The sequence below is a fragment of the Kogia breviceps genome, chromosome 9 (assembly GCF_026419965.1).
Source record: "Kogia breviceps isolate mKogBre1 chromosome 9, mKogBre1 haplotype 1, whole genome shotgun sequence".
Taxonomy (NCBI): Eukaryota; Metazoa; Chordata; class Mammalia; order Artiodactyla; family Physeteridae; genus Kogia; species Kogia breviceps.
This window is the reverse complement of record NC_081318.1, coordinates 41451581-41478972: the sequence shown is the minus strand read 5'-3', so window position 1 is coordinate 41478972 and position 27392 is coordinate 41451581. Positions and strand designations below refer to the sequence as shown.

General features: G+C 38.5%; 1 protein-coding gene and 1 pseudogene across 3 annotated transcripts in view; both read left to right on the top strand.

Moving 5' to 3' along the window:
- ANLN (anillin, actin binding protein) overlaps positions 1-14078 on the top strand; it is a 51059-nt gene extending 36981 nt beyond the window's left edge. For 2 of the 3 annotated variants that reach the window (XM_067042341.1, XM_059073632.2), the window contains 4 exons: positions 2761-2847; positions 6095-6202; positions 9731-9903; positions 12719-14078. In XM_067042341.1, the coding sequence (XP_066898442.1) occupies positions 2761-2847; positions 6095-6202; positions 9731-9903; positions 12719-12842 (492 nt within the window). In that variant the 3' untranslated portion in view covers positions 12843-14078. The remainder of the gene's footprint in view (positions 1-2760; positions 2848-6094; positions 6203-9730; positions 9904-12718) is intronic. The other variant, XM_059073631.2, reaches the window with a different exon arrangement.
- A 7850-nt stretch (positions 14079-21928) lies between these two features.
- On the top strand, positions 21929-22867 carry LOC131762248 (heterogeneous nuclear ribonucleoprotein A1-like; annotated as a pseudogene).
- Positions 22868-27392: the final 4525 nt, after the last annotated feature.

Genomic DNA, 27392 nt, shown 5'->3' with positions numbered 1-27392 from the left:
ACAAATATAATAATGTGGTATGGGGAGTTAGAACTTCAACATGTGAATTTGGTTAGGGATGGGGAGGGGACACAATTTTTTCTTTTTTTTTTTTTGGCACGCGGGCCTCTCACTGTTGTGGCCTCTCCCATTGCAGAGCACAGGCTCTGGACGCACAGGCTCAGCGACGATGGCTCACGGGCCCAGCTGCTCCGTGGCATGTGGGATCTTCCCAGACCGGGGCATGAACCCATGTCCCCTGCATCGGCAGGCGGACTCTCAACCACTGCGCCACCAGGGAAGCCCCTGAGGGGACACAATTTAGTCATAGCATGGTTTAAGCTATTGCATGAGTTTTGGGTTTATCAATGTAGGAAACATACTTGTTGTATCTAAGGAATAAGGAAAGCTTTATAGATACAGAATGATTCAATTTTAAAACAAGCAATAAAAAAATCTGCTTTCAATAACTTATTGTTGGTTTTATAATTTAGCTTATGTTTATTTTGGTTCAAAGCGATGTGCTTCCAATAAAAGAATCAGATTCCTTTTTACTCATTCCTCAGTAAATGGTTCTGGACACAATGGCAACTTGAGATTTCCATTGAAATCTTCGTCCTTATCCTCACCTTCATCATTATTGTCACCATCGTCATCAAGCTAACAATTATTACCTAACGACTATTGATGTTGAACATCTTTTCATGTGTTTGTTGGCTATTAGTATATCGTCTTTGAAGAAATGTCTATTCAAGTCTTTTGCCAATTTTTAAGTTGGATTGTTTGGAATGTTTTAATTGAGTTGTCTTTTTATTGTTGAGTTATAAGAGTTCTTAATATAGTCTAGATACTTAACCATTATTAGATACATGATTTGCAAATATTTTCTCCCGTTTTGAACATTGTCTTTTTACTTTCTTATGCTTTGATACACAGAAGTTTAAAATTCTTTATTGTAATAAATAATATGTGACATGAGATCTACCCTCAACAAATTTTTAAGTGTACAATATTATTAACTCTAAGCACAATGTTGTGCAGCAGATCTCTAGAATTTTTTCATCTTGGATGAGTGAAATTCTATACCCATAGAATAGCAACTGCCTTTTCCCCCCCTCCTACCAGTCCCTGGTATCCACCACTCTACTTTCTGCTTCTGTTGAGTTGGCTACTCTTGATAGCTCATACAAATGGAATCATGTAGTATTTGTCCTTTTGTGACTGACTTATTTCACTTAGCATAACGTCCTCAAGGTTCATCTGTGCTGTAACACCTGACAGGATTTTCTCCTTTTTTATGGCTGAATAATACTCTATTGTTTGTATGTAGTACATCCCCCCACCTCCCTTGGCTGCCTTCTTTTTTTTCAATAGGAGTTATTTGGGTACTATTTGACAAAACAAACAATGTTCTTTAAGCAAACATTTATTGAATGTCTGGATATGATTTGGCAATAGGATATGGAAACAAACATGAGAAGGACACGATAATTGACCTCAAGGATCTGCTGTGCAGAGGTGTGGGGCTGTGGGTTAGGACACATAAGAAAATATACACTGAGAGTCTCAAGGCCTAAAAGGCAAACTTTGGGCTCTGAGAAGAACAGGATCTGGATGGCCTAGAGTAGTTTCATATACAGAAGTGGGGAGAAAGGAGGCTATACCACATTTTCTTTGTCTATTCAGCTGTTGATGGGCATTTAGATTGTTTCCACCTCTTGGCTGTTAGGAAGAATGCTGCAGTGAACATGGAAGTGCAAATATCCCTTTAAGAGCCTGATTTTGATTCTTTTGAATAAATTCCCAGAAGTGGGGTTGATTGATTATATGGTAGTTGTATTTTTAATTTTTTGAGGAACCTCCATACTGAAAAGTTTTTCATTTTGATGAAGTTTAATTTATCTGTTTTTTCTTTTGTTTCTCATGGTTTAGCATTATATCTGAGAAGCCATTGCCAAATTCATGATCATTGAAGATTTACTCCTCTGTTTTTCTTCTAAGAGTTGTATGGTTTTAGCTCTCACATTTAGGTCATTGATCCATTTTGAGTTAATTTTTGTATGTGGTATGAGGTAGGGATCCAACTTTACTCTTTTGCATGTGGCTATCAATTTCCCCAGCACCATTTGTTGAAAATATTGCTCTTTCCTCATTGAATGGTTTTGGTACCCTTGTTGAAAATCAATCTGGCATATACGTATGGGTTTATTTCTGGACTCTCAATTCTATTCCAATGGTCTATATGTCTATCCTTATGCCAGTACCACACTGTTCTGATTACTGTAGCTTTGGATTGGTTTGAAATTGGGAAGTATGATTCTTTCAACTTTGTTTTTCTTTTTCAAGATTGTTTTGGTTATTTGGGGCCTCTTGCAATTCCATATGAATTTGAGGATCAACGTTTACATTCTGCGGTTCACTATTCTTTATTGCTGAATAATATTATATTGTATTAATATGCCAGTTGGTTTATCCCATCTTCCATCAGGTAGATTCTGTTGATAGGGAATGGATAAACATATGTATTCTCTTCTTAAATCTGTGTTTTCTTTATCACATTACTTGGGAATTAGGGTTCTGCCTTAAGCAGGCTCTACATTGAATGAATTTATTCTTCCAAAGCATTTGTTGCTAAGGAACCACTGGCCTTTGGGCCACCTATTTTATATTCCAGCTTTAGAAAATACTGTGTTTTCAATACATAATATTCTCTATTCATGATTTATACATGTTTTATCAAGAAAAACTGTTTTACAAATAATTTACTCTCTTTCTTCACAGGTACCCTTTCTATCTCCTTTGGAAGGTCATATTTACTTAAAAATAAAGTGTCAAGTGAATTCAAGTGTTGAAGAAAGAGGTTTTCTAGTAAGTAACATCACTGGATCTATATTTTCTTTTTTCCATTTTGTGAAGCATAAACTTGGTTTCCCATAGGAATGAAAGTCTGTGTGACTAAGTGATAAACTGGTTCAGATTTGTTGCATGTCCACTATATGCCAGTCACTGTGCTGGTGTTAGAATATAACAGGCCACAGAAAATGATCCCTGCACTCAGGAACTTTTAATGTAATAGGAAGAAATACAAGTGAACAGTTAAGTACAATACAGTACTATAACGGGAGAAAGCATAGAGTGCATGGGTGTAAATTGGTGGGACACCAGGTCTTAGGTATGAGTGGGAAGGCTTAAAGAAAGGTACTGGAAGTAACTTGTAAACTGCTAGCTGAACAAGTTAGCCAGAGGGAGAGAAGATGGGGATGTGCTCCAGATGAAGGGAAAAGCATTACAAAGATGACACATATAGATAGTGGCAGGTATTTCAGGGTAGCTTAGAGTCTGAGTGTGTGTATGGAGAAGGGGTAGTGAGAGGAGTGATTGGGGAGGAAGATGGGGTTAGGGGAAGTAGAGCCAAGTGTTAGAGGGCCTTTTAAAGACTTCCGAATTTATCCTGAAGTCGGTTGGGTACTCTTGTAGGATTTTAAGCAGAGGATTAACATCAAATTTGGGGTTTGGGGAAGTCATTCTGACTAACGTGGGGAAGTGGACTGGGGAGTGGAAGAACTGAAGAAGATTAGTGAAGAAACTGAGTTGCTCCATGAGAGAGGGGTTGGGGGCTGGCAGTCAGGGTGGAGAGAAGGACCCACCATGGATAGATGAAGGAGGAAGAAATGCAGACCCTAGTGGTTTGGCTGTAGGGGTAGAGAAGCAGAAGTAAGGATGTCACCCAGATCCCTGCCTTGCACAGCTTGTTGGGTGGCAGTGATTATACTGAGATAAGGGGCCCTGGGGGAGGAGCAAGTGTCCATGTTTGGGGTGGAAACTGTTTTTCCCCTAAATTTTATTGTGGTAAATTGCAAGCACACAGCAATATTGATAGAATTTTACAATGAACGCCCGTATAGCCAACATCTAGATTTTGCCTTTAACATTTTTTACTGTCCTTGCTATATCATGTATCTACTACCTAGTTATCCTTCTAGCCAGTCCTGAAAATATCATACTTTGGGGGGAAGAATTTTGAAGTATATTGTGGACATTAGCATGTTCCCATGAATCTTCAGTGTACATCCCCTGAGTTCTGACACAGGCATACATCTGTATAACCCAAATTTCTATTAAGATAGACAATATTACCCCAGAAAGTTCCCTCATGCCCCTTGTCAGTCAGTCCTCACCCAAGGTAGGAAGTTTTAATGAGTTAAGTTTTAAATAACTTGAATTTTAGATGTGTACAGACATGTTTCAGAGTTTGAGTTTGGAGCTCAAGATAGACATTTTAGATGAGGTGAAGGTTTGGAAATCTGCAGCAGAGAGATAGTAATGGAAGCTCAGATGGCATTGAATAGCCAGGAGAACACTAACATTTAAGCCACAGACATAGGAAGAGAGTCTCTCAAGGGAGACTACAGGGAGGGCAATGGAGAACTTAGTATCATGGTTGCCAGGGGAAGAGAGTCTGCAAGAGGGAGTGGGCAAATTAGACACTGTTGGACTTATTAATGAAGTGGTCATTCTAGTCTTGTTGAGAGCAGGAGCTAGATTGCAAATGGTTATAAAGGGAGTGGAGGGTGAAAAATGGGAGTGCAACAACTCTGAAACAAAGTTTGGCTGCAGAGGGGTAAAGAGAGTGTGGTACCTGCAGAGGTATGTAGGGTGAAAGAAGGATTTTGTTGACATTTTATTAAGATTGGAGAGATTTGAGCATCTTTAAATTCAAATGGGTAGCTTCTAATAAGGCCAAAGAGGGCAAAGGTAGAGGCAATGGGGAACCTGCACTTTAAGGAATAACACATGGAACAAGGTCATGAGAGTGAGAACAAATAAGACTGAGGCCACGGTTCATAATCTGGTACAGAATTATACTCTTTCCATTATCAGAGGAGGAACGTATGTGTGTAGAATAAACAGAAGATTGTGGGTGTGGTACCAGAAGTAGAGAAAATCTAATAGCTTTGATTTTCTTTGTGAAGCAAGAATTTGAACTATACAAAAGATATCACAAGTCAATTTGCAGTTGCTGACAAAGGGCACAGAAAGAAGAGCTAGATTGTACAGAAAGTCCAAGCCGCCAAGGTGACTGTAAATCATACTTCATAGCTTTTTTCACATGTAAATCCAGCAGGTGGCACTAGATATTCTTGGAAAAGTGTCTTTATAAATTTCTGACTTGAAAGCAGTGTTTACTTACTGACCTTTTCCTTTAATGTAAATATTTCCGTATTTTACTCTAGATACTGTTAGCCCCTGATATATTCTTATGACATTCATTTGCCTAAAATTTCTGACCTACTTAATGTTTGAGCAGGGCTCTTAACTACTTTAGAGTTAGATCTTTTCATGTTTACTCTATCTTGAATGCTATAGGCCATTCTTATCACATCCACACTTGCAGAAATGTGGTAAAAAAAATTACTCAGGACTCCCCCGAATAACTTCTGTCCCCTGTCTAAGCAATGCCTTTTAATTACTTCTAACCTCTATAAAAAATAGAGGTAGTGATTGAAATGGTTCAGTTGCTTGGTTCAGTTTTCCTTCCTGATGTGCCAGGGACAGCTGGAAGGAAGGAGACTACCAACCAGAGAAACTTGCTAAGTGATTCTAAAATGGTACTAGTCTAACTCTGCCAAGACCTGATGAGCGGCAAGAAAAGTACGTTCTGGTTTAGCTAGAAGGTTCCAGTTCTGCTTTGTGACCGTGTGTTATCATCTGATTTCCTTGGCCTTCAGTTTCCCCAGCTATAAAAATGAAAAAGCTATCCTCTTGTTATTTTTCTCTGATTATAGTAGGGGGTAATGATAACTTGTATTTTTATCCATCAAATTTTTCCTTTTCTATTACCTTTATGATGTAAAAGGTGAACGTAAACACAAAAGGGAGCTGGTGAGTCATTTATATTAACTTGTGCTTGAGATTGAAATAACAAGATTCCTGGCCTTGATACAGAGTAGAATAAAAATAAACTTAAGTACTTTATAAAAGAGAGAAAAGAAAAAGAAAATCATGCAAATAGATTTTGAAGTATGAAATATGTCAACATACTGAGGTTCGATGTATAGAAAACATTTAATTGATCCTCAAGCTTCTAAAGTCAGTATTTCATTGACTTTTCCAGACCATATTTGAAGATGTTAGTGGTTTTGGTGCCTGGCATCGAAGATGGTGTGTTCTTTCTGGAAACTGTATCTCTTATTGGACTTATCCAGATGATGAGAAACGAAAGGTAATATTAATATTGATGGTCAGTGGTGAAGGCCCTAACTGACTTTCAGGGAATATTTCATGCAAGTGTTCCCCGTGGCCCCCATCAACCACCCAAATGCCCCATTAAAAATATTAACTAAGCCATTGAATATGTTCTTGTTGAAAGACTAGTGAGTGTGTGTGTGCGTGTGTGTATTTGTATAAAAATTTTATATCTTATCCATTCCCTTTGATTTGACCACTCTTGAAATACCTTAAGGAATATATTTTTCTTTTTTTTCTGGAATGTTTCATAATATTTTTTAATTGACACTTTTAGTTAGAAATATTTTCAATTCACTTTTGTATTTCATTAACAGTTGACTTACCTAACTCTGAGATAAAACAGAAAGGAAAAACCACCATAGGAATATAGTGGTTTTGGTTTTGTTTCTAAAATTTGATAATAGAATTTTGTAGATACATTATATCTTGTTTTTAAAGAATTTAATGTTATTGCCCAAGTGTGGTAATTTATTATCCAAAAACTGGAAAATAGAAATAAGCAGAAATATAAAGTAAAATCATCTATAACAGAGATAACTACTGTTCACATTTTGCTGTGTATCCTTCTAAATTTTTTAAATGTATAATATGTAATAATAGTTATATATCCATTTATGAATCTTTTTTAAACAGAAAGTATCATGTTTTTTATAACTTAATTTTTACTTGATAATATCCTGATACCTTTCCACATCAGTAAAAATACATCTGTGATATTGCATTAGATAGCTATACGTATTTCATTGTAGCTATATAAAATTTTATTTTAAAGTTTATTGTGAAATATTTAGAACCCTCAAATAGACAAAAAAAAAACAAGTAATTTCCATCAACCTCTGTGTTATCAGTCCAGTTAAAGCTCCTCATGTAATTTTCTCTCCCTCATAGAGATAACCCCTATCCTGAAATTATTTTGTTCCTATGTATTTCTTTAAATTTTTATTATGTATTATATATAGGTAGTATATTATTGCAGTTGCATATTTTGAAGCATTTTACAAATAGATCATACTGTATCTACTATTCTGCAACTTGCATGTTTTAAGTCAACATGATTTGTGACATTAGTCTATACTGGTGTGTGTAGCTCTAGTTTGTAGAGCTGTAGCCATCTTTCTCTGTACCTAAATATTCCATTGTAAGAATGTATCACAATTAATTTATCCACTTCTCCTATTTATGGGCACTTAGATTATTTCCAAGTTGTTGCTATTATAAACAGCTCTGCTGTAACTTAGCTACATGGATCAGAGCTCTTTCTTGAGTTTGTATCTAGTAGCAGAATTGCTGGTTTGTAGGGTCTCGCACATCTTCAGTTTAGCTAGATTTTGTCCAGTTATTCTTGAAATTGGTTGTACAATGTTCTGTTCCCACCAGGAGTATATGAGAGTTCTCAGTGTTCCACATCCCACCAACACTTGATATGTCAGCCTTTTAAATTTTAAACTCTTGTCAGTGTGATAGGTGTGAAAGGTTATTTCACTGTGTTTTTATTTTGGTTTTCCTTGATTGAACATTAAGAGTAAGCATTTTTTCTTATGTGTTTTGGCCATTTATTTCCCTAGTCTTTTGCTTGGCTTATGTTTTAATTTATCTTTATAATATCTTTTCCTAAACAGAAATTTTTAATGCTAAGATAAATCTGTCAGTTTATTGCTTTATTGTTTGCTTTTTTGAGTCTTAGTTAAGAAATCATCTCTATAGTCATAAAGATATTCTCCTATACCTCCTTATAACTTCTGAAAGTTATAAAGATTTATATTTCATATTTAATTTACCTGGAATTGATTTTTTTTCCCCAATCTGGAAACCCAACTGTGCCAGCCGCATTGGATGGTCCATTCTTTCCCCACTGATCCACATGCTGTTTCTGACATGTATCAAGATATCATTATATATGTAGGTCTATATTTAGGCTTTCTATTCTGTTTCCTTTGGTATGTATCTTTCAGTCTCAATTACCATAGCTTTAAAATAAATCTTAATGTCTGGTAAGGTAAGTCTCCTAACTTGTGTTTTTATTCAATAATGTATTGTTTATTCCTGGTCCTTCTTTTTACACACACACACACACACACACACACACACACACACACAGAAATATGTGTACCTGTATATTTAACTTTTTATAATTGAAAATGTTCAAATGTACACAAAACAGAGGGAAATAGTATATTGAACTCCTAGCTTCAACAGTTATTAACTTTCATGCTTCATTTCTCTCTCCACAGCACACACACCTTTTTGTTCTTGTTGGTTTGCTGAGGTATTTTAAAGCCAATATCACACTTCATATTATATCATTTGACCTGTGTGAGTCAAGGTTGCCAGTTCCTAACATTCACTGGTCAGTACCCCAAGGAAGCCAGATTTCAGGCTAGCTTACCATTCTGCACTCTCTCTTCCTCATTGATTTTGGCCTCTGAAGGTTTCTTTCACCTTCTTGTGAGTTCAGTTATTTGGCATTTGGGGAATTATGGGAGGACTTTTGGAGTATTTAGTCTGCCATACTTGCTGGAGACATAATATTATTATTTGTTTAAATAGTCCCCAATTACTGTCATTTAATTTGTTTCAATCTTTTCACTATTATGAAAAAACAGGGACTATACCCATGTAAACATCTTTGTGCACCTATGTATTTGCTTAGGATAAATTTCTTTTAGGTGAAGTTGTAAGATCAGGGTATGCCCACTTTGAATGTTTTTTGATTGCTCTTATCAAATTGTCTACCGGTAGGAGACCATTTGTGCTTTCACCAGCAGTGTATGAGAGTTTCTGTCACCACCCCAACCAACCCACATAGGTTATTACCATTCTTTCCAGTCTTGGCCAATCTAATGTTTTAAAATGGTATATTTCATTCTAATTTCTTCTTAAAATTACTAATAGAGTTAACACTTTTACTGGCTTTAAAAAAAATTGTTTGTGCCCATACTTGTCCCTTTTCCAATTTTTCAGGACCATTTAGTCTTATGAATGTTTATCTTTGACTGTCATGCCATAGGAATAACATGGCTTCCAACAATCCAAAGCAATAGTTTAGCCTGGTCTTTTAGAGATACATAAAAAAATATTTACACATGAAATCTGATGTCTAGGTTTCTGTTTATAGAAAGGGAAGAATTAAGTGGGCTATAGACAAAAGGTGGTTGAATGTGTGTTTCTAATTTGTTAGAGCTGATTAATGATACATGGAAGTTCATTATACTGTTCTTTTTATTTTGTATCTGTTTGAAGTTTTCCATAACAAAAAGTTTGTTTTTTAAGTTGACTAAGAGCTCCAGTTGACATCTTTGGTTTCTATTTTTATGACCAGCAAAAAACAATAATAAATGTTAAATATGTTTCTCTAAACTCCATGTAATTAAACTTTAACCTTTAAATTAATGCCTTTTTAATTTTAAATTTGTATCGACTGGAATACTGCTTAATGCTTACTGACTTAAATGGTCTTGTTTATTTTCTACTAATCATGTTTTTTAAAAATTTGTTTTTAAAGAATCCCATAGGAAGATTAAATTTGGCCAATTGTACCAGTCGGCAGATAGAACCAGCCAACAGAGAATTTTGTGCAAGACGCAACACTTTTGAATTAATTACTGTCCGACCACAAAGAGAAGATGACCGAGAGACTCTGGTCAGCCAATGCAGGGACACACTCTGTGTCACCAAGTACGTATTGGGCTATAAATATTTCTGTCAACTAAGTGATTGTCCACTATGTTCTTACCACTGTAAGAAATATCAGAGATGATCCTTGTCTTTGAAGAGGGTACAGTCTTAATGAGGAAACAAAACACACACACATCAGTAAGAGAGTAAGCTAATAATTAAATCAATATAGTTAAGGAAAATACAGCATTCAAGTTATATCTTAGCTTATTATCATGTTTTCTAGTATACTCACAGTATAGCCATTTTCAGGACAGTTACCTAATATTCTTTGGGCTGAGTTTGAAGATTTCATGTGTAATTGAGAAGTCAAGTATTTTTTAAAGCGATTTGACACATCCCTTCCTATCTATTCCCCAAATACCCTCGATTAACCTGCTGACTTACAAAACAATTTACTCTGCAAATTTCTGGTTGGAGATCAACAGAATAAACTACTGGGAGTGTCACTTTTCATTAACCCTAATCTTAAGTATAAGATGCAAAAGGTTATTGCTAAGAGTCTAAGGTTCTTTTGCTTGGATGCCCAAGAGAAGCTTGCAGACCAACTTCAGTGTACAAAATTATGATTAGGGACAAAAGTTAGAATTTGACAGAATCTCTGTTAATCAGACTGTTGCTGGATATTGCAGACAGGGAGATGGGTAGAACTGGCTCCATGAGTTTCTGATGTGGAAATATCAGAAAGTTCAGCCAAGAGACACTCTGTTAAGATAGAACAAAGTTGCCCAGATACCGCCAGTTGGTTTTAAAACAGAGAGAGAGGGGACGCGTTCTTTGGGAATTCTTGATGTCTAGATTACTTTCAGATTAATTTAGTTGAACTCATCCACTCCTTTCCTTTGGGGGCCTTCTGTGCAGCAGTGACATCAGACAGGACAGGAGAGGCAAATTGGATTTATAGTCACTTTCTTTAGTAGCTACCCTGTTCATGGCCATGGTCAGCGAGGGAACCAACCAAAATTCAGTCCCCAAGTACTTCCTGACCACAATGGCCCTTTTTAAACATTACTCACATTTTTCATATAATCTTATCTTTTACTTGTTACATAAACCCTCCCAGACTTCGACCTTCTCCTGCGGTAGAAATAGTTATATCACATATTACTCTAATTACTCTGTAGTTCACTTGCATGCAGTTTTTCTTATTATAACATTATTGTAATTTGAGTGGACACTTTATCCAAACATTTGAGAGAGGCCCATTCTCAGCTCAGTCTTGGCTGAGTCTTTAGCTTTGCTTGGTGGCTTCTTAAAACTTATTTCACTTTTTGATCATATATTTTGCAGAGTATATACATTTTACAGTTCTGCATTCTCCTTTGTATTATTTATCTGTTTCTCCCCAGGGCCTTTTTGACCTATGCCTTTTATCTAAATTTAATGTATCTCATTTTTATTTCTACTAACCAACCTTGCTATCTTTCCCTCCTTCAATAGAAAATATTTATCATCTGATCAATATTGCCTACTTTGAAATATAAATTATACATTTGAACTAGAAATGTTTCATCACATGGGGAAGCAGTATTATACAGTTGAACTTTGAAGTCAACGGACCTATGTTTAAATCCTGACTCAGTGACTTACCAAATGTGACCATGGCAAGTTACTTAACTTTGCTAGCCCTCTGAAATCTCCTGTGTCAGAGGAGAAGAATAAACTCCACAGAATGACAGTAGAGGTTAATGAGTAGACACACTTAGCATGGTGTCACGCACATGGAATGAGCTCAACGAAGGGTCACTATCATTACTGTAAGTATTGTGTTCTCTCCGTTGACTAATAGATGATCAACTCACTGCTTATTCATGCTTATACCATTTCTAGTACCAATGGGGAGAAATTATAAAGATGGAGTACGAGTACAATACAACATACTTCTAACACCCGGCTGTCCTCTAGAAGAATGGTCTGGCTTGTGAATTAGGGAATTCCCTTTTCCCCCCCACCCTCGCCTGCCACATCAACTGGATATTCAACTTGTAGCTAAATATGGATACAAAGAAGAGATTCCTGATATGAGCAAAGAGTTTAGATTAGGATAGACAGAGTCTTAGGATCTTCAGATCATTTACTGTAAATACTGTGCTCTACTAATACAGTGGGACAAGAATAATGGGTGACAGTACAAAATAGTATTATCTATAAGGCCAGGTGAAGGTTCATGAGTCTGTGATTCCAGCTCTTGGGGACCCTGAGTCTGAGGGATCTGGGGGTGCTCCCATATTCAGGCCTGTGGTGCGCTTGCTCTTCTAGGAAGTGACCCATGCTCAGTGGCTGTCCTGCACCACCAAATTGCCCAGTCAGACCACCTGTACAAGATTAGTTACTGTCTTTGCTGTGAAACTCCGTCATTTCCCAAATGTAATCAGTGTGAGTTATGGTTCAGCTAACCAACGTGCAAGATGATTCTCTTTTGTTGTAATTGGAGAAGCACTTTACTATGGGTCTCTTGATTTAGCATCCATTAAAACAGGGGTCCCCAAGCCCTGGTCTGCAGCCTGTTAGGAACCGGGCTGCACAGCAGGAGGTGAGCGCCGGGTGACCGAGCGAAGCTCCAGCTCCCTCTGCCGTTCCCCATCGCTCACATTACCGCCTGAACCACCCCCCGCACTGGCCATGGAAAAATTGTCTTCCATGAAACCGGTCCTTGGTGCCAAAAAGGTTGGGGACTGCTGCATTAAAAGGTGGTAAAGAGTTACTCCTTTTACTATTTAGGCTCCTCCCCCGACCCCTCCATCCCACCCCAGCAAGAGTACTTGGAAATATGGAATGGGGGAAAGGATCCTGATCTTTTTGTTTGTTCATGTAGGAACTGGCTGTCTGCAGATACCAAGGAAGAGCGGGATCTCTGGATGCAAAAACTCAATCAAGTTCTTGTTGATATTCGCCTCTGGCAACCTGATGCTTGCTATAAACCTATTGGAAAGCCTTAAACTGTGGGACATTTCCAAGTCATATAGAGGTTTTCTGACTTATGTCATAAATGTTTCTTAAGAGCATCAGTTTTGCTGGTTGCATTTTATGCTTTAAATACAAAAGGGTATGTGCCAATATTCATTCACTACATATTATGCAGTATTTATATCTTTTGTATGTAAAACTTCACCCAGTTTCTCTTCTGTTATTCATAAATGATTGGAAGAAAAAATTTATTATAGTTGATTTTGCTAAATTTTAATTTAAAAGCCTCATTTTCCTAGAAATCTAATTATTCAATTATTCATGTTAAAATATTTTTTTTTTAAGTAAGGAATTTTGAGTTGTCTTCCTGGAGCTGTGGGTCTCAAAGTAGAAAGGTCTTCCAGGGTTGGAGACAAGAAACCTCACACTTGATCATTCTTTCTCTAGCCTCAGTACTTTTTTCTAAAGGTTGTGGTCATTTATCGATCATGATATATCTTTTGTTACTAGAGTACTGAAAAAAAAATCTAAGAGACCTTGCAGAAACATTTTTAGTAATGGAGGTAAGAACTTTTTCAAAATAGCAAATGTTTATTAGTCTGAAGCTTAAGGCTGCCTTCAAATAAGAGATGTGGGCATAGGGGATATTATTGTGTGAGATTTGGGGGTTAAATGTTTTATTTAGAAGACTTAATAATCACATGGTTTACATTTACTCAGTTACTATAAATGCTGTGGTGCACATTTTCATGGAATACAGGCTTTTAAAAATAACTATTTTTGCTCTATAGCTTACAGACTCCTCAGATATACTTGGCAAATTAGTTCTTTCTGTTCCTGTAACAAGAACAAATGTAAATTGAAGAATCTTTATATAAGAAAAGTAAACGTTACCAAGCTACTATGACTAATACTTTGCTTGCCTAAGTTCTTGTCTTTTTTCTTTTTCACATCAGTGTATGACAGTGTCTAGACACCCATTATGAAAATCACTTGAGAAACTGTTAAGTCATGTTATTACCTTTAAAAGCCTAATGCCTTTTTTTAAATTATAAAGTATTGTAAATGTAAAGCATGGTCTCAACTTTAAATACACTTTCAATTTCTTCTCTGAATTGTTAAAGTTATTGATGGCCTCATTTATAAACACTAAATTCTGTCACCTCCTGTCATTTTATTTTTTATTCATTCAAATGTGTTTTTTCTTATGTGTATTATAAAAATATATTTCATGATCTCCTACCTAAATAAATACTTGCAAATGGCTTAAGGAATCAGCTATTTAAGAAATATTATTAAAATGTGCCGTGCGGCTGCCCTGCATCCTAGGCTGCGGGCTTCTTGAGGGGATTGTACTGACTTGGTGAGGGTATTTCATTCATCTTTTTACCTCTAGCCCAGTGCTCAGCCCATTGTGTGTTCTTAGAGTCACTGTTGAATCAGGAGGTGGATGAAGGATCCATTCCTGAGGCATTTCAATAGAATATGGTACTTGGATGCACATTCGAGGAGATGGAGGATGATTCCCAAGTGCTTAGCAAAGACTGAGTAGACAAGTAACACCACCAGCCAAAACAGGGTATAGGTTTGGTGGGATTGATGACAGGGCCCCTTTTATTTATTTGTGGATTTGTTTTTATTTTTTAAATTTCTTTTTAAAGACATTTATTTATTTATTTATTTATTTATTTATGGCTGCGTTGCTGTGCATGGATTTTCTCTAGTTGCGTCACGCGGGGGCTACTCTTTGTTGCGGTGCGTGGGCTTCTCGTTGTGGTGGCTTCTCTTGTTGTGGAGGGTGGGCTCTAGGCGTATGGGCTTCAGTAGTTGTGGCGCGCGGGCTTCAGTAGTTGTGGCTCGCGGGCTCTAGAGCGCAGGCTCAGTAGTTGTGGTGCACAGGCTTAGTTGCTCCGTGGCATGTGGGATCTTCCTGGACCAGGGCTTGAACCCGTGTGCCCTGCATTGGCAGGTGGATTCTTAACCACTGCATCACCAGGGAAGCCCTTGTGTTTATTTTTGAATAGGCATTATATGTCATTATACAAAATTCAAAAGACACAAAGAAGTTAAGGTGAAAAGTATGTCTTTTCCTCTTGTCACAGCCACTTTTGCCAATTTTGCCGTGTCTTCCTAGAGAGATTCTGTGCATATTACATCAACATATTTCTATTCTTTTGTTCATTAAATATATTTCACACATACTGTTTGTTGTAAGTGAAAGAAATAGGCATAACAGTATTCCTTAGCAAACATTATATCTTAGTATATATATAAAGGGTATATAAAGTTCAGTTTTAGAAGAAATTTAAGGTGATTGTGGAACATACATTAGAAATACCTCATAAAAGGGAACCTTCTTGCACTGTTGGTGGGAATGTAAATTGATACAGCCACTATGGAGAACAGTATGGAGGTTCCTTAAAAATTAAAACTAGAGCTACCATATGACCCAGCAATCCCATTCCTGGGCATATACCCTGAGAAAACCGTAATTCAAAAAGACACATGCACCCCAATGTTCATTGCAGCGCTAGTTACAATAGTCAGGTCACGGAAGCAACCTAAATGTCCATCAACAGAGGAATGGATAAAGAAGATGTGGTAATATATACAATGGAATATTACTCAGCCATAAAAAGGAATGAAATTATGCCATTTGCAGAGACATGGATGGACCTAGAGATTGTCATACAGAGTGAAGTAAGTCAGAAAGAGAAAAACAAATATCATATAATGTTGCTTATATGTGGAATCTAGGAAAATGATACAGATGAACTTATTTGCAAAGCAGAAATAGAGACACAGGTGTAGAGAACAAACGTATGGATACCAAGGGAGAAAGGGGTGGTGGTGGGATGAACTGGGAGATTGGGATTGACATATATACACTACTATGTATAATATAGATAACTAATGAGAACGTACTGTTTATCGGGGGAGCTCTACTCAGTGCTCTGTGGTAACCTAAATGGGAAGGAAATCCAAAAAAGGGGATATATGTATAGCTGATTCACTTTGCTGTACAGCAGAAACTAATGCAACATTGTAAAGCAACTATACTCCAATAAAAATTAATTTTTTTAAAAAAGAAAGTAATACCTCATAAACCATGGGAAATACTGCTCTGAAAATTTCAGTGTTATGTGCCTAGGGGGATTGTTGAAACCATTAGAGTCGATAAGATCATCCAGGGAGTATGATGGTGGAAAGAGAAGCAAGAACAAAAAGAACATGATCTTTAGGGGAAAAGTGAAAAAGGAGTGGCTGATGATTATCTTCCATGAAAGAGATACAAGAGTGATGTCTGCTGAGACCAGAAAAGGCTCTTAAGATTTGACCACAAAATCAAAAATGATATTAATAAACAAAAATACAAATTTAAATGGCAGTGGGTTATTGGCCCTTGAATTGTTGGAACTAGTCAGTGTTGCTGAGAAACCCATACTCTTGGTGAGAATAGAAACTGCTACAGCCTTCTTGGATGGTAACTTGGTAACCTCCAGTAATCTCTGAGCTAACACACAGGATCAGATTGTCACATCAGACTTGCATGCATCAGAGGTTTTATCCATATAGAGCTTTACTCATAATTTCAAGAACACAAGTGATCAAGGCAATGGCTAAGCAGGAAGTCTACAAAGTCCTGCATACCTCCTGGGTCTTTCATTCCTACTTTGGACAAGTAATAGATACACTCTCACATGAGGTTTGTGGGGCATCTCACACAGCAGGGAGCCTGGAGGTAAGGCAACGTTACCATTTTGTACCCTATATAGTTAAACAGTTTGTGTGACTTTCTCAGGAGTCTTGCCTCATGAATCCATAAATTCTAACTTTATTTACCATAAACAATTCTTCACCAGCCATATCCTACTAAGAGCATTCCATGGATAAGAGATCTAGCAAATATCATTAGTCTATTAGCCAGGAGGTCAAGTTTTCAGCACATGTACAAGGAGTTTATGTGTCACCTGCCTTCTTCCTTTCCTCAGAACCAAAGGCCAGGTACTTTAACTCCTTCTTCCCCACTCTCCTCGGATGAACTTTGAGGTGAGCAAAGCTACGTATAAGGCTGATCATTATGATACTGTTTTTAAGGGGAAAAATAGAGATAACCTGAAAGTCCATCAGCAGGAAAGAAAATTGGAAGTAATCTCAAGCCCATTAATAGGAAATCATGGCGCACCCTTTCTACAACACACCATACAATGTTCAAGAAGAAAAGGAATCCATATATATATAACTTTTCAGAACAACTCATGAGAAAGAGGGATATGCCATGCAACATGAATAAGTATGGTAGAATTGGGGCACCCAAACTATGCAATCATGGAGGACTGGACAGTGATCTGTAGGTTTTACTCCTTATTCATGAAATATGCTGGCTACTGGGAGCCTTGTAGAGGCTGGGGCAACTGCAATGTGGAACATTGCACAACGGTTTTAAATATGAAGTCAGAGCGTGACCAGCTATAGCAGAGCAGGAGACTCTGCACAGGCCTCTATGGTAGTAATCCCTAAACCCTAACAGTTTATACCCTAAAAAGAGTCTGAACCCTAAAAGACTGTATGACCCCTTCCCATTTGCTGGGACCACCAGCAGGCCCCGCCACTACTTCTAACTCCTTTGTTTTTGTTGAAAGCAGAGATATGAGAGCCACCTGACTTGAAAATGGATTTGTTATTCTGCCTTGAGAGTCCAGGAAAACTGCTATTTGAATTGTCCCTTTTCTTTTAGTTTGGGAGGTTTTTACATACCAGGAAAATGACATGGACCTTACTGACATAGTGTGTCTTGTTACAGCTGCTCAAGGGTTGAAGTCCGGGTCCCCAGTTGACTTTTGCTTGGATGGTGGTGGGGCCATGTTTTTTTCTGTGGTGTTTGGCTGGGATAGGGTGGTTATTGTCTAAAAGTTTTCTGTCTCGCTAGCCTGCCTCTTTTCTAGTCCTTCAGCCAGAAAGAGCTTTTCTCGCTGCCATTGGCCTCTCTGGGTTGCCAGCTTCTCTAGCATCCAGTCCAGAATATATCACACAAAACCCGGAGAACTCACCATCGTGTTGTTCCTTGGGTCTCAAGTTCTTTAGATGCGCTACCTTTTTCTTTCCACCCTTCAGGTCTTCTGGTGTTTGTTTTATATGTAATGCCCAGGACTTTGGCTGTACTTAGAGGAAGGAATAGGGAAAAATGCATCTATTCCATCTTGGTCCCACTGATGCAGTTTTAACAGTCTGTAATTTCCAGAGTTCTCAAGCACATCTTGTGAAATTTAATTATGTTAATTTAAACGATCCTCCCTATTATGGAATAAATTTTTTCTTTAATTAATTCTATCATGAAGTGTCCCCCAAACTGATGTTTTTAAAATTGCTTAGGCAATTTTGATAGATTCAACTGACTTTGAATATCTTTCCATGTGTTTATTGGTCCCATGTATTGCTTCATTTGTGAATTCCATATTTTTGTCATTTGTCCACATTTCAATTGTCCTTACTATTTGATTTGTAAGTTTATATGTCAGGGAGATTAATGTTCATTTGTATGTGGCTGCATCTATACTCAGTTCCTTTACTAGCTGAGCATTCTTCAGCTGCAGGTTGAATATGGTACCTTCAGCCACATGGTACCTACCAGATAATCTATTGGGAACATTAAATAAGACAATAAATATTAAGGCCTCAGACCAGTAAAAAGGCAAAGAGTAAATTCCTGAGAAGTGGTAGTGATTGTTTACTGTGGAATTAGATGCCCAAGAAAGTCTGGACAGAGGCAGATATAAATCTGATTGGGCCAGCTGTCTTCCCAACACCAAGATTTCTATTCTTGGCATCTGAAGTTAGATGTTGCTGGGAATTTAAAAGTGTCTAGAAATTCCCTTGGCAATGAATAACACTTTATGGCATTTATTGAAGTTTTGTCACAGAGAAAATAACAGTAATGATACGATTTTAGAATTGCCTCTACTCAATAGAACATCTTTTTCTTGTTTTCAAGACTTCCTTGAGAAGTTAAGACAACTTTCACTTCTATAAAAGTGGAAAGTGGACTTAATCTGCTTTCTTCCAAAAGATAGATTTTTACGGGAGTGAAGTCATTTAAAAAAATATGTACTTCCCAAGATTCAGAGGTTTGGGTGCAGTATACGATGTTTAACGAAACAGGAGACTCCAGGCCAGAAAGATGAAGACTTAGAGGGTATAGAAAATTTATTCTTATGGGAATACTCTAGATGCTCCGTATTACCTATTATTTTGCTCAGTTCTTAAAAATGTTATGTGCCCCTTGGGACTGATAAACAAGGTCCAGTTTGCTTGACTCCACTTCCCACAGTGCATTTGAAATAAGCATTATAGGGAGAGCATCTTCCCATCTTTTGGTTACAGATTGTTGTGGAAATTTGTAATGTAATCTTAAAATAATATGAAGCCCCAGACAATGTATTCTAAATCAAAGCCAATATTAAAGTTGATGAGAAAGAGTTACCATAGCTTTAATCATCCCAGTCAAACGAAAACATTTAGAAATTCAGGAAATCTTATATAAGAAATCTTCTGAGAATAAAAACCAATGAAAAAACACAAACTGATCAAATCACTTATCCACTTTTTGGCTAGTATGTTGAGAAGGGAATAGCATAATGGAAGAACACACCTTGGCACAGAACACCAGGCTAGGAAAGAAAAGAAAGACTTGGGATATATGTTCCCTTTCTACAACCTAATTCTATGCTTAATTTTTTTCAAACTACTTCATTACTCTCAGCCTCTGGCTTCCTGATTTGTAAAATGAAAACAAAACTCTGAAGGTATTCTGATATGAAAATTCTTTATGAAGCTTGACCTGGGGTGTACAGCTGTGAGTCCCAATGGAAAGTTATTGCTCCTTAAGTGAGATGATCACACTGAACATGGTGTGTGGTACACAGTTGGTGCTCAATAAATGTTTGCCAAATGAATGTGCATTAAACCAATTAAAAATCTATTGCTAATTTGCATATAGTCTGGCATAAATAACACTCATATATCTTGCCTATAATATTAGCAGGTAGCACTAGGAGATCTCTAAGGGTCTTTACACAGAATTCTAGTGTGCCAAGTTTAAAAAATGTATTTTAGCAGTGGCCCGGAGTTCCTTTGGGGTAGCAATGTAGGAATAGACCTTTTGTGGGAATTCATAGATATATGCTGAAAGGAGTTGCTTGCTCAGATTCACTCTTCCTCCAGCCTTCAATATTTAATTTTTAAAATTCTTCAAAAATACAGAAAAGTTGAAAGAATGTTACAATGAATTTTACTCATACTCCTACCAAGGAGATTCAATAGCCATTAACATTTTGCTGCATTTGCTTTGCCTACACTTATATATACTTAGAGCTAGATCTATATCTAGAGCAACTTTTTTTCTGGCTTACTATTTGAAAGTGAGTTGCAGACATCATTTTTTCACTCAACATATTCGAAATTTCCAAATTGTGTTTTATGTGGTCACGAGAGGGCCAAAGGCATATTTGCTAAGTGTTTACAGCCCAAGAGTGTGTGTGGCTTGGAAGGAGGTCTTCAGCCTTGGTGTGGGTCAGGTGAAGGAAGAGTACGAAGAAGCAGTGTTACAAAGTGAACAGCAAGGCTACCTGTATTTTGTTGGCCCAAATTAGGGAACTATTTCCTTTGTTCCTAAAATACTGAAAAGTCAACTAAACTCCACCAAATCAGTTCAAAAACATCTGAGCCTATAATGTTGACTGCCGGATATTTCTGGAAAGCCGTTGTTAAGTAGGGTGACCAAGTCGTCCTGTTTTGCCCGGGACTTGGTTTTAGCATTAAAATCCTGGGAGAGCCCTCTGTCCCAGACAAAACCGGGTGGTTGGTTACCCTGCTTAAAATAATTCTCTGACTTAACCTCCCTACTGAAAGAGTTGGCAATTATTTCTTCATTCACTTAACAAACCCTCACTGAACAGCTGTTGAGGTGGACCCCGGGCTAGGGTTAGTCATGTATTGGACGGTGACATGGTCTTTGCTCTGCAAGGATTTGACACTATCTGCTGTATTTGCCATGGGTAGTTAAACACAAATCTCTGTGTTTTAGAATTGAAATTTCTTTTCAGGCTTGCAGGTAAGAGAAAGAATGAGAATGGCTTTACAGAGAGAATAATCTGGATACCTAAACACACTTTGTCCAATTGTGGGGAGATTTAGCTGTCTTAACCTTACATTTCCAACCATGGCTCCTTAACACAGAAAAGTTAGTGAGGAAGTAAATTTGTGACTACAATCTCTCATTGTCTCCTGAGAGCCTTCAAGCTATTAAGTTGCTCAGCATCCTTTGAAGTAAAAGCAGGTTTTTCACAATCCAACAGTCCATTTGTGAAAAAAAAGCTGATGACAGATTCCTAGCAGGTTGTGCTTATGGCTTAGAATCAGTGTCTCTGTCCCTGAAGAAAGTGACAGCGTCACAAGTGCCATATTCTAGGCTTTATGGCCCAGGAGCTTTGAGCTTCTTTACGAAAGGGTACTACTTCTGAGGTAGGAAAATGTTCGCAGCCACCATGTCTTATTGTTTTAAAATGCTGAGAGCTGTCTGATCACTATAAGGCCAGGTGTTGGGTTTCTTCATGCCTGTGTTTCCACCTCCAGCCCAGCACCTGGCTGGGAAGAGGGTCTCACTGAAGTTGGTGTATCAAATAGATTTGGATGAAAAAGGGGGAAAAAAGAATTTAGATCACTTTACTAAGTAAAAAGTACAAATTGAAAAAATATAAGACACAAATATTTCAGTTAAGAGTCTAGCATGGGTGTGAGCGGGCGAGATTGTAGGGAGTAGATGATAATTCCTGGTGAATTTATCCTCTGCTCTGACTTGATTAGGGTTCTGTTGAAAATATTTAAGCAAAGATGCAAAGATTACTGTTCTCTTAATTAAACAAACAAAAGCCCCAGGCAAAAATTTGAAGAGCCTAAATTTGCACATTTTTACCTCTATCGGGCTGCTGTGCATTCTGTTTCTGTGGGTGAAAGGCCAGTTCTATGCTTCAGTTCTCAAATTCAAAACCTCTGGGGAGCTTTCTGCCCGTGGATGTTGCCGAGTAGCCATCGTTGAAGTCTCCCCCCCTCCACTGCCGTCATGTCTAAGTCAGAGTCACCCAAAGAGCCCGAACAGCTGCAGAAGCTCTTCATCGGAAGTTTGAGCTTTGAAACAACCGCTGAGAGTCTGAGGAGCCATTCTGAGCAGTGGGGAGCGCTCACAGATTGTGTGGTAATGAGGGATGCAAACACCAGGTGCTCCAGAGGCTTCGGGTTTGTCACGTATGCCACTGTGGAGGAGGTGGGTGCAGCCACGAAGGCAAGGCCACACGAGGTGGATGGAAGAGTTGTGGAACCAAAGAGGGCCGTCTCAAGAGAAGATTCTCAAAGACCAGGTGCCCACTTAACTGTGAAAAAGATTTTTGTTGGTGGCATTAAAGAAGACACTGAAGAACATCACCTAAGAGATTGTTTTGAGCAGTAGTAGGGGAAAATTGAAGTGATTGAAGTCATGACTGACCGAGGCAGTGGCAAAAAGAGAGGCTTTGCTTTCGTAACCTTTGATGACCACGACTCCGTAGACAAGATCGTCATTCAGAAACGCCACACTGTGAATGGCCCTATCTCAGCGAGAGATGGCTGCTGCCTCATCCAGCCAAAGAGGTCAAAGTGGTTCTGGAAACTTTGGTGGTGGTCGTGGCGGTGGTTTTGGTGGGAATGGCAGCTTTGGTCATGGAGGAAACAGTGGTCGAGCTGGCTTTGGTGGCAGCCGCAGTGGCGGTGGCTATGGTGGCAGCGGAATGGCTAGAATGGATTCGGTAGTGATGGAAGCAGTTTGGGAGGTGGTGGAAGCTACAATGATTTTGGCAGTTACAACAATCAGTCTGCAAATTTTGGACCCGTGAAAGGAGGAAACTTTGGAGGCAGAAGTTCTCGCCTCTGTGGTGGTGGAGGCCAATACTTTGCCAAACCCCGAAACCAAGGTGGCTATGGTGGTTCCAGCAGCAGCAGTAGTTATGGCAGCGGCAGAAGGTTTTGATTACTGCCAGGAAACAAAGCTTAGCAGGAGAGGAGAGCCGGAGAAGTGACAGGGAAGCTCCAGGCTACAACAGATTTGTGAACTCAGCCAAGCACAGTGGTGGCAGGGCCTAGCTGCTACAAAGAAGGCATGTTTTGACAATACTCATGTGTATGGGCAAAAAAACTGAAGGACTGTATTTGTGACTAATTGTATAACAGGTTCTTTTAGTTTTTGTTCTGTGGAAAGTGTAAAGCATTCCAACAAAGGGTTTTAATGTAGAATTTTTTTTTTTGCACCCATGCTGTTGATTGCTAAATGTAATAGTCTGATCATGATGCTGAATAAATGTGTCTTTTTTAAAAACAAAAACAAAAACAAAAACCTCTGAGTAGTCCTATTACCAGCTCCCCTTCCTAGAAACCAGCAGCCTTTGTTACAAAAGCTTAAGAACTGTCAGTAAATAGCTTGGGGACAAAGATACTCACTCACTGAGACTGTTCCATGCCCTTGTTTGACTCTCACAACTATTATTATTCCCTGCAGACAAGGCACTACTATTACTCCCACTTAACAGATGAGGAAGCTGAGCCTCAAGGAGCTTATGTGATTTGCTGAAGGTCATGCAGCTAGTAAGTGATAGAATCTAGGTGTTTTAGTTCCCAAATCAGTGGTCATTCCATCAAGTTTCTCCTATTTTACAGACATGATGACGGATAAAGTACGGTTTTCAAGAAGGAAAAAATCATGACTCATATAAATATAAAATGAACATGTCAAACGTTTTCTGTAACTCACTAATTAATGAGGAACTGGTAAGACACTAAAACCAGTTTAAAGAGCATTGAAGAAGTAAGATATTTCGAGGCAGTGTTTGGTAAGATTGCTGGGTTAGATATAAAACTGGTCAATGTCCAACAGGGCAATAAACTATTGCCTTTGAGGTTATCTATTCTAGTGAACATAAATTATTTACATCTCCACTGAACAAAATTCTACAAATTAACCTCTGTCCCCAAAGATTTGTGAAATAGCTCAATCAATAGGAAGTCAAGTTCAGCACCACAGTATAAGAACACCCTGTAATCTTTTCTGCCTATTTACAAGTTTCAGATAATTTCAGACGGTCTTTCAAACGTGACTTTTGATTGAATTTGACAGATACATAAGAAAAAACTTTTTCTCCCTTTTAAGGAAGAAAGTACTTGTGCCATTCTCCTTACACACTGTAGAGTTTCCTTTCTTATGCCATTATTATTGTTGATATCTGATACATTACTATTGTTGACAAGTGATATACACGCCAGTTCAAAACCTGCAGGAAATCTGTCATCAGCTTTCTTATGTAAAGATAAAGCTGTGAAAAGCCTTCACATTTGGTAAGAAAACTGACTTGTGAAACACTATATGATTACTACCCGAAAAGTCTTATGTTCTTGTAGTAACTCACTGAATTTCTAATTAATTGAAATTCTAAGGACAAAAGTGGATCTTTTCCTATATTAGACAACTAGTATTTACCTGATTAGATTTCTCTGTTATAGTGGAAAGACAGACCAGAGTTGGACTATCTGATTTTTGCCAGTTACGTTAACTTATTTGAACCTTAGTTTCATTATCTCTAAACTGGTAATAATGCTAAACCACATGCATTCTTCAGTTTAAAAGTATTACTACGTGTTCTTTATCTCTGTATCATAAGTAACAAAATATTTAACCCAATATAACTGGACCATTTTGATTTTTAAATATCATGCTATTTTCTGGTAAGATATTCTTGGGGGGATAGAACTGCTTTGACCAACTAGCCATAGCTGATGAGGGTCCATCCGTTTAACTTCCCCATAAAGTTAGAGGTTAACTTATAAAAGCTGATATGGTGTGTGTGTGTGTTTGACCTGATAGAAGATAACCCCAAATGTTATGGTATTATTGCTCTAAAGGAAGTTAATCAGTTTTATAGCTAATCTGACATTCTCATTTTTGCATTCGTTTTCTCACTATTATAGCCTTTATTTCTCAAATGTTCTTCTGTCTTTCTACTGACCCCCTCATTTGGTAGTTAAGTAAAGCTTTGCTTTATGTTTTCTAATTGTATGAAAAGTTGGGGTTTTTTTGGAAGTAGGTTTTTTTATTTTTTATCAGTTTGAGAATTAAGCTTTTTGTGTGTGGGGGTGGTGCTCTCACTGTCGTGGTCTCTCCCGCTGCGGAGCACAGGCTCCGGACGCGCAGGCTCAGTGGCCACGGTTCACGGGCCCAGCCGCTCCGCGGCACGTGGGATCTTCCCGGACCGGGGCACGAACCCGTGTCCCCTGCATCGTCAGGCGGACTCTCAACCGCTGCGCCACCAGGGAAGCCCGAGAATTAAGCTTTTAACAAACTAAACAGAAACAAACAAAAAACCCAACAAGCCAAACTTGATTCTAGAAGCTTGGAAGAACAACACAGATTTTCACCGAATAGTCCCAGAGACAGAGTGGAGGGGATTATCATGCCCAACTGCTAAAACATGCCCTGTAAGTTTCTCTGTCTCCCCAAAGTCCCAGACACATAAGTAGCTGCCTAAATTCTGTTTGTCCCTCTCCCAGCTCAGTCTTCCAGTCCCCACAGTCCCCAGGCTCTGCTGTTCTCACCTCTCTCCCCTCCTCTGGCAGACACACCCTGAGGCGACCCCCCACTGAATGACATTGAAACCTGTGACTTGTTTCTAAGCAATAAAATATGGCTGATGTGATGAGATGTATTCCCGTGACTTCATTTCATTATCTAAGACTGTTTTAGCAGATTGGAAGGAGACTCGCCTACTGGCCTCAAAGAAGCCAGCTGCTATTATGTGAACTGGCTATGGAGAGAGCCACATGGCAGAAAATGGCAGAGTTCTCTAGGAGCTAAGGGCCTCCATCCCATCACCACAAGGAACTCAATTCTCCCGACACCCACTTGAGCTCGAAAAAGGCCCCCAAGTGCCAGGAAGGAGCGGAAGCTGACCGGCTCTCAATGCAGCTGGTGAGACCTTAAGCCAGCTAACCAACCTGGACTTGATCCTTTGTGATCCTTTGTGAGTAGATCAAGTGAGATAAATCCACGGTGAGATAATAAATGGGTGAGGTTTCAAGCTGCTTAGTTTGGGTTAATTTGTTACAGAGCAAAACCCTCTCATTCTTTTGGCTTCTTTCTTTTGCATCCCCATAAACTTCCCCTTCTCAGGAAAACTAAAGGATCTTCCTTAGCACCACACTCCTGAGAAACCAGAGAGTTTGTGTGTGTGTGTGTGTGTGTGTGTGTGTGTGTGTGTGTGTGTGTGTGTCTGCGTGCATCAGAAACAGACCATAAGTCTCACTTCACCATCTCACTATATTAAGTTGCTCATTCCCCTGGTAAAATCTATTGACTAATAACCATCCAGATGCCAGTAGGCTGCTCTCCAATATGTGTGTGCATTTCTGCTTTCACAAGCAAATGGCAGAAGAGTCAATGTTGTTTGTTTCCTAATCGGATCATACCAGTTGTAAATGACGTAGTTAAATATTACATAAACTAAGTGGGGAAAAGGAATTTTTTTTCCCTATGAGAACTAGGAGACGTTCTGTAAGGAAAGTGTGTAGGACCTTAACTATACTTACACCCCTACCCCCCTGGGCAGAAACCGTTCCGAGCAAACAACAAAGGCCTGGAAAACAGGACATGTCTGAGACATGCCCTAACCGTGAGCAAACAACTACGGCGGGGGGATAAGAATGATTAAGCCAAAGAGTTTAAAGGTCGCCCCAGCCAACCATAACTCATGTGACTCAACCCCCCACCACAAAAACACGAAAATGTAAAGTAGGCATCCGATAGCTAACCAATCAAGGAACTAGAGCCAAGTCCCCACTCCGGTCCGGAACAAACAAACCAATGAGAAAAAAACCCTTGATATATCCACACTTTGCATAATGAAAAATGAAAGCTATAAAATGTATGTGATTCCGCTTGGGCGGGGTTCCTCTTCGGCCTCCTGCGTGAGGACCAAGGAACCCCGGTGCACCGGCTCCTAATAAACCTCTTGCGTGTTGCAGCGACTCTCGACTCTTGGCGGTTCTTGGGCGAGCTGGGATCCCTCGGAGACCGTTCAGGTCTAACAAGTGCTGTCATATTAAGTAGAAAAGAGGAAAATAATAGAAATCTAGAAGGATATTGCTCTGAGATTACTTCACAATGTCTTTGAGTTCTGGTTCTTTTTAGAGACCTGAACACTGCACATTGGTTGTTTATGTAAGGATGAAGCTGTATAGCTCATTCTGCACTTCAGTTAAAAAGAAAGGCCTTGTCTTTACAATACGTTTGATGAATGAAAATGAATATTTGAGATGTGTGTGTAATCTTTTATAACGCTTTTCCACTTTAATTGACTTTTTCAATTATTTGATTGTGCTAGATAAAAGGCTCCTTCTGAATTTTAATTTTAACACTTTTCCTGCTGTCACAATAAGATTGCACACAAGAAATTCTGTTTGTAAGAAAAGGAATGTTTTGAGCTTACTGGCTGAAAGTATTTTAGGAAAAA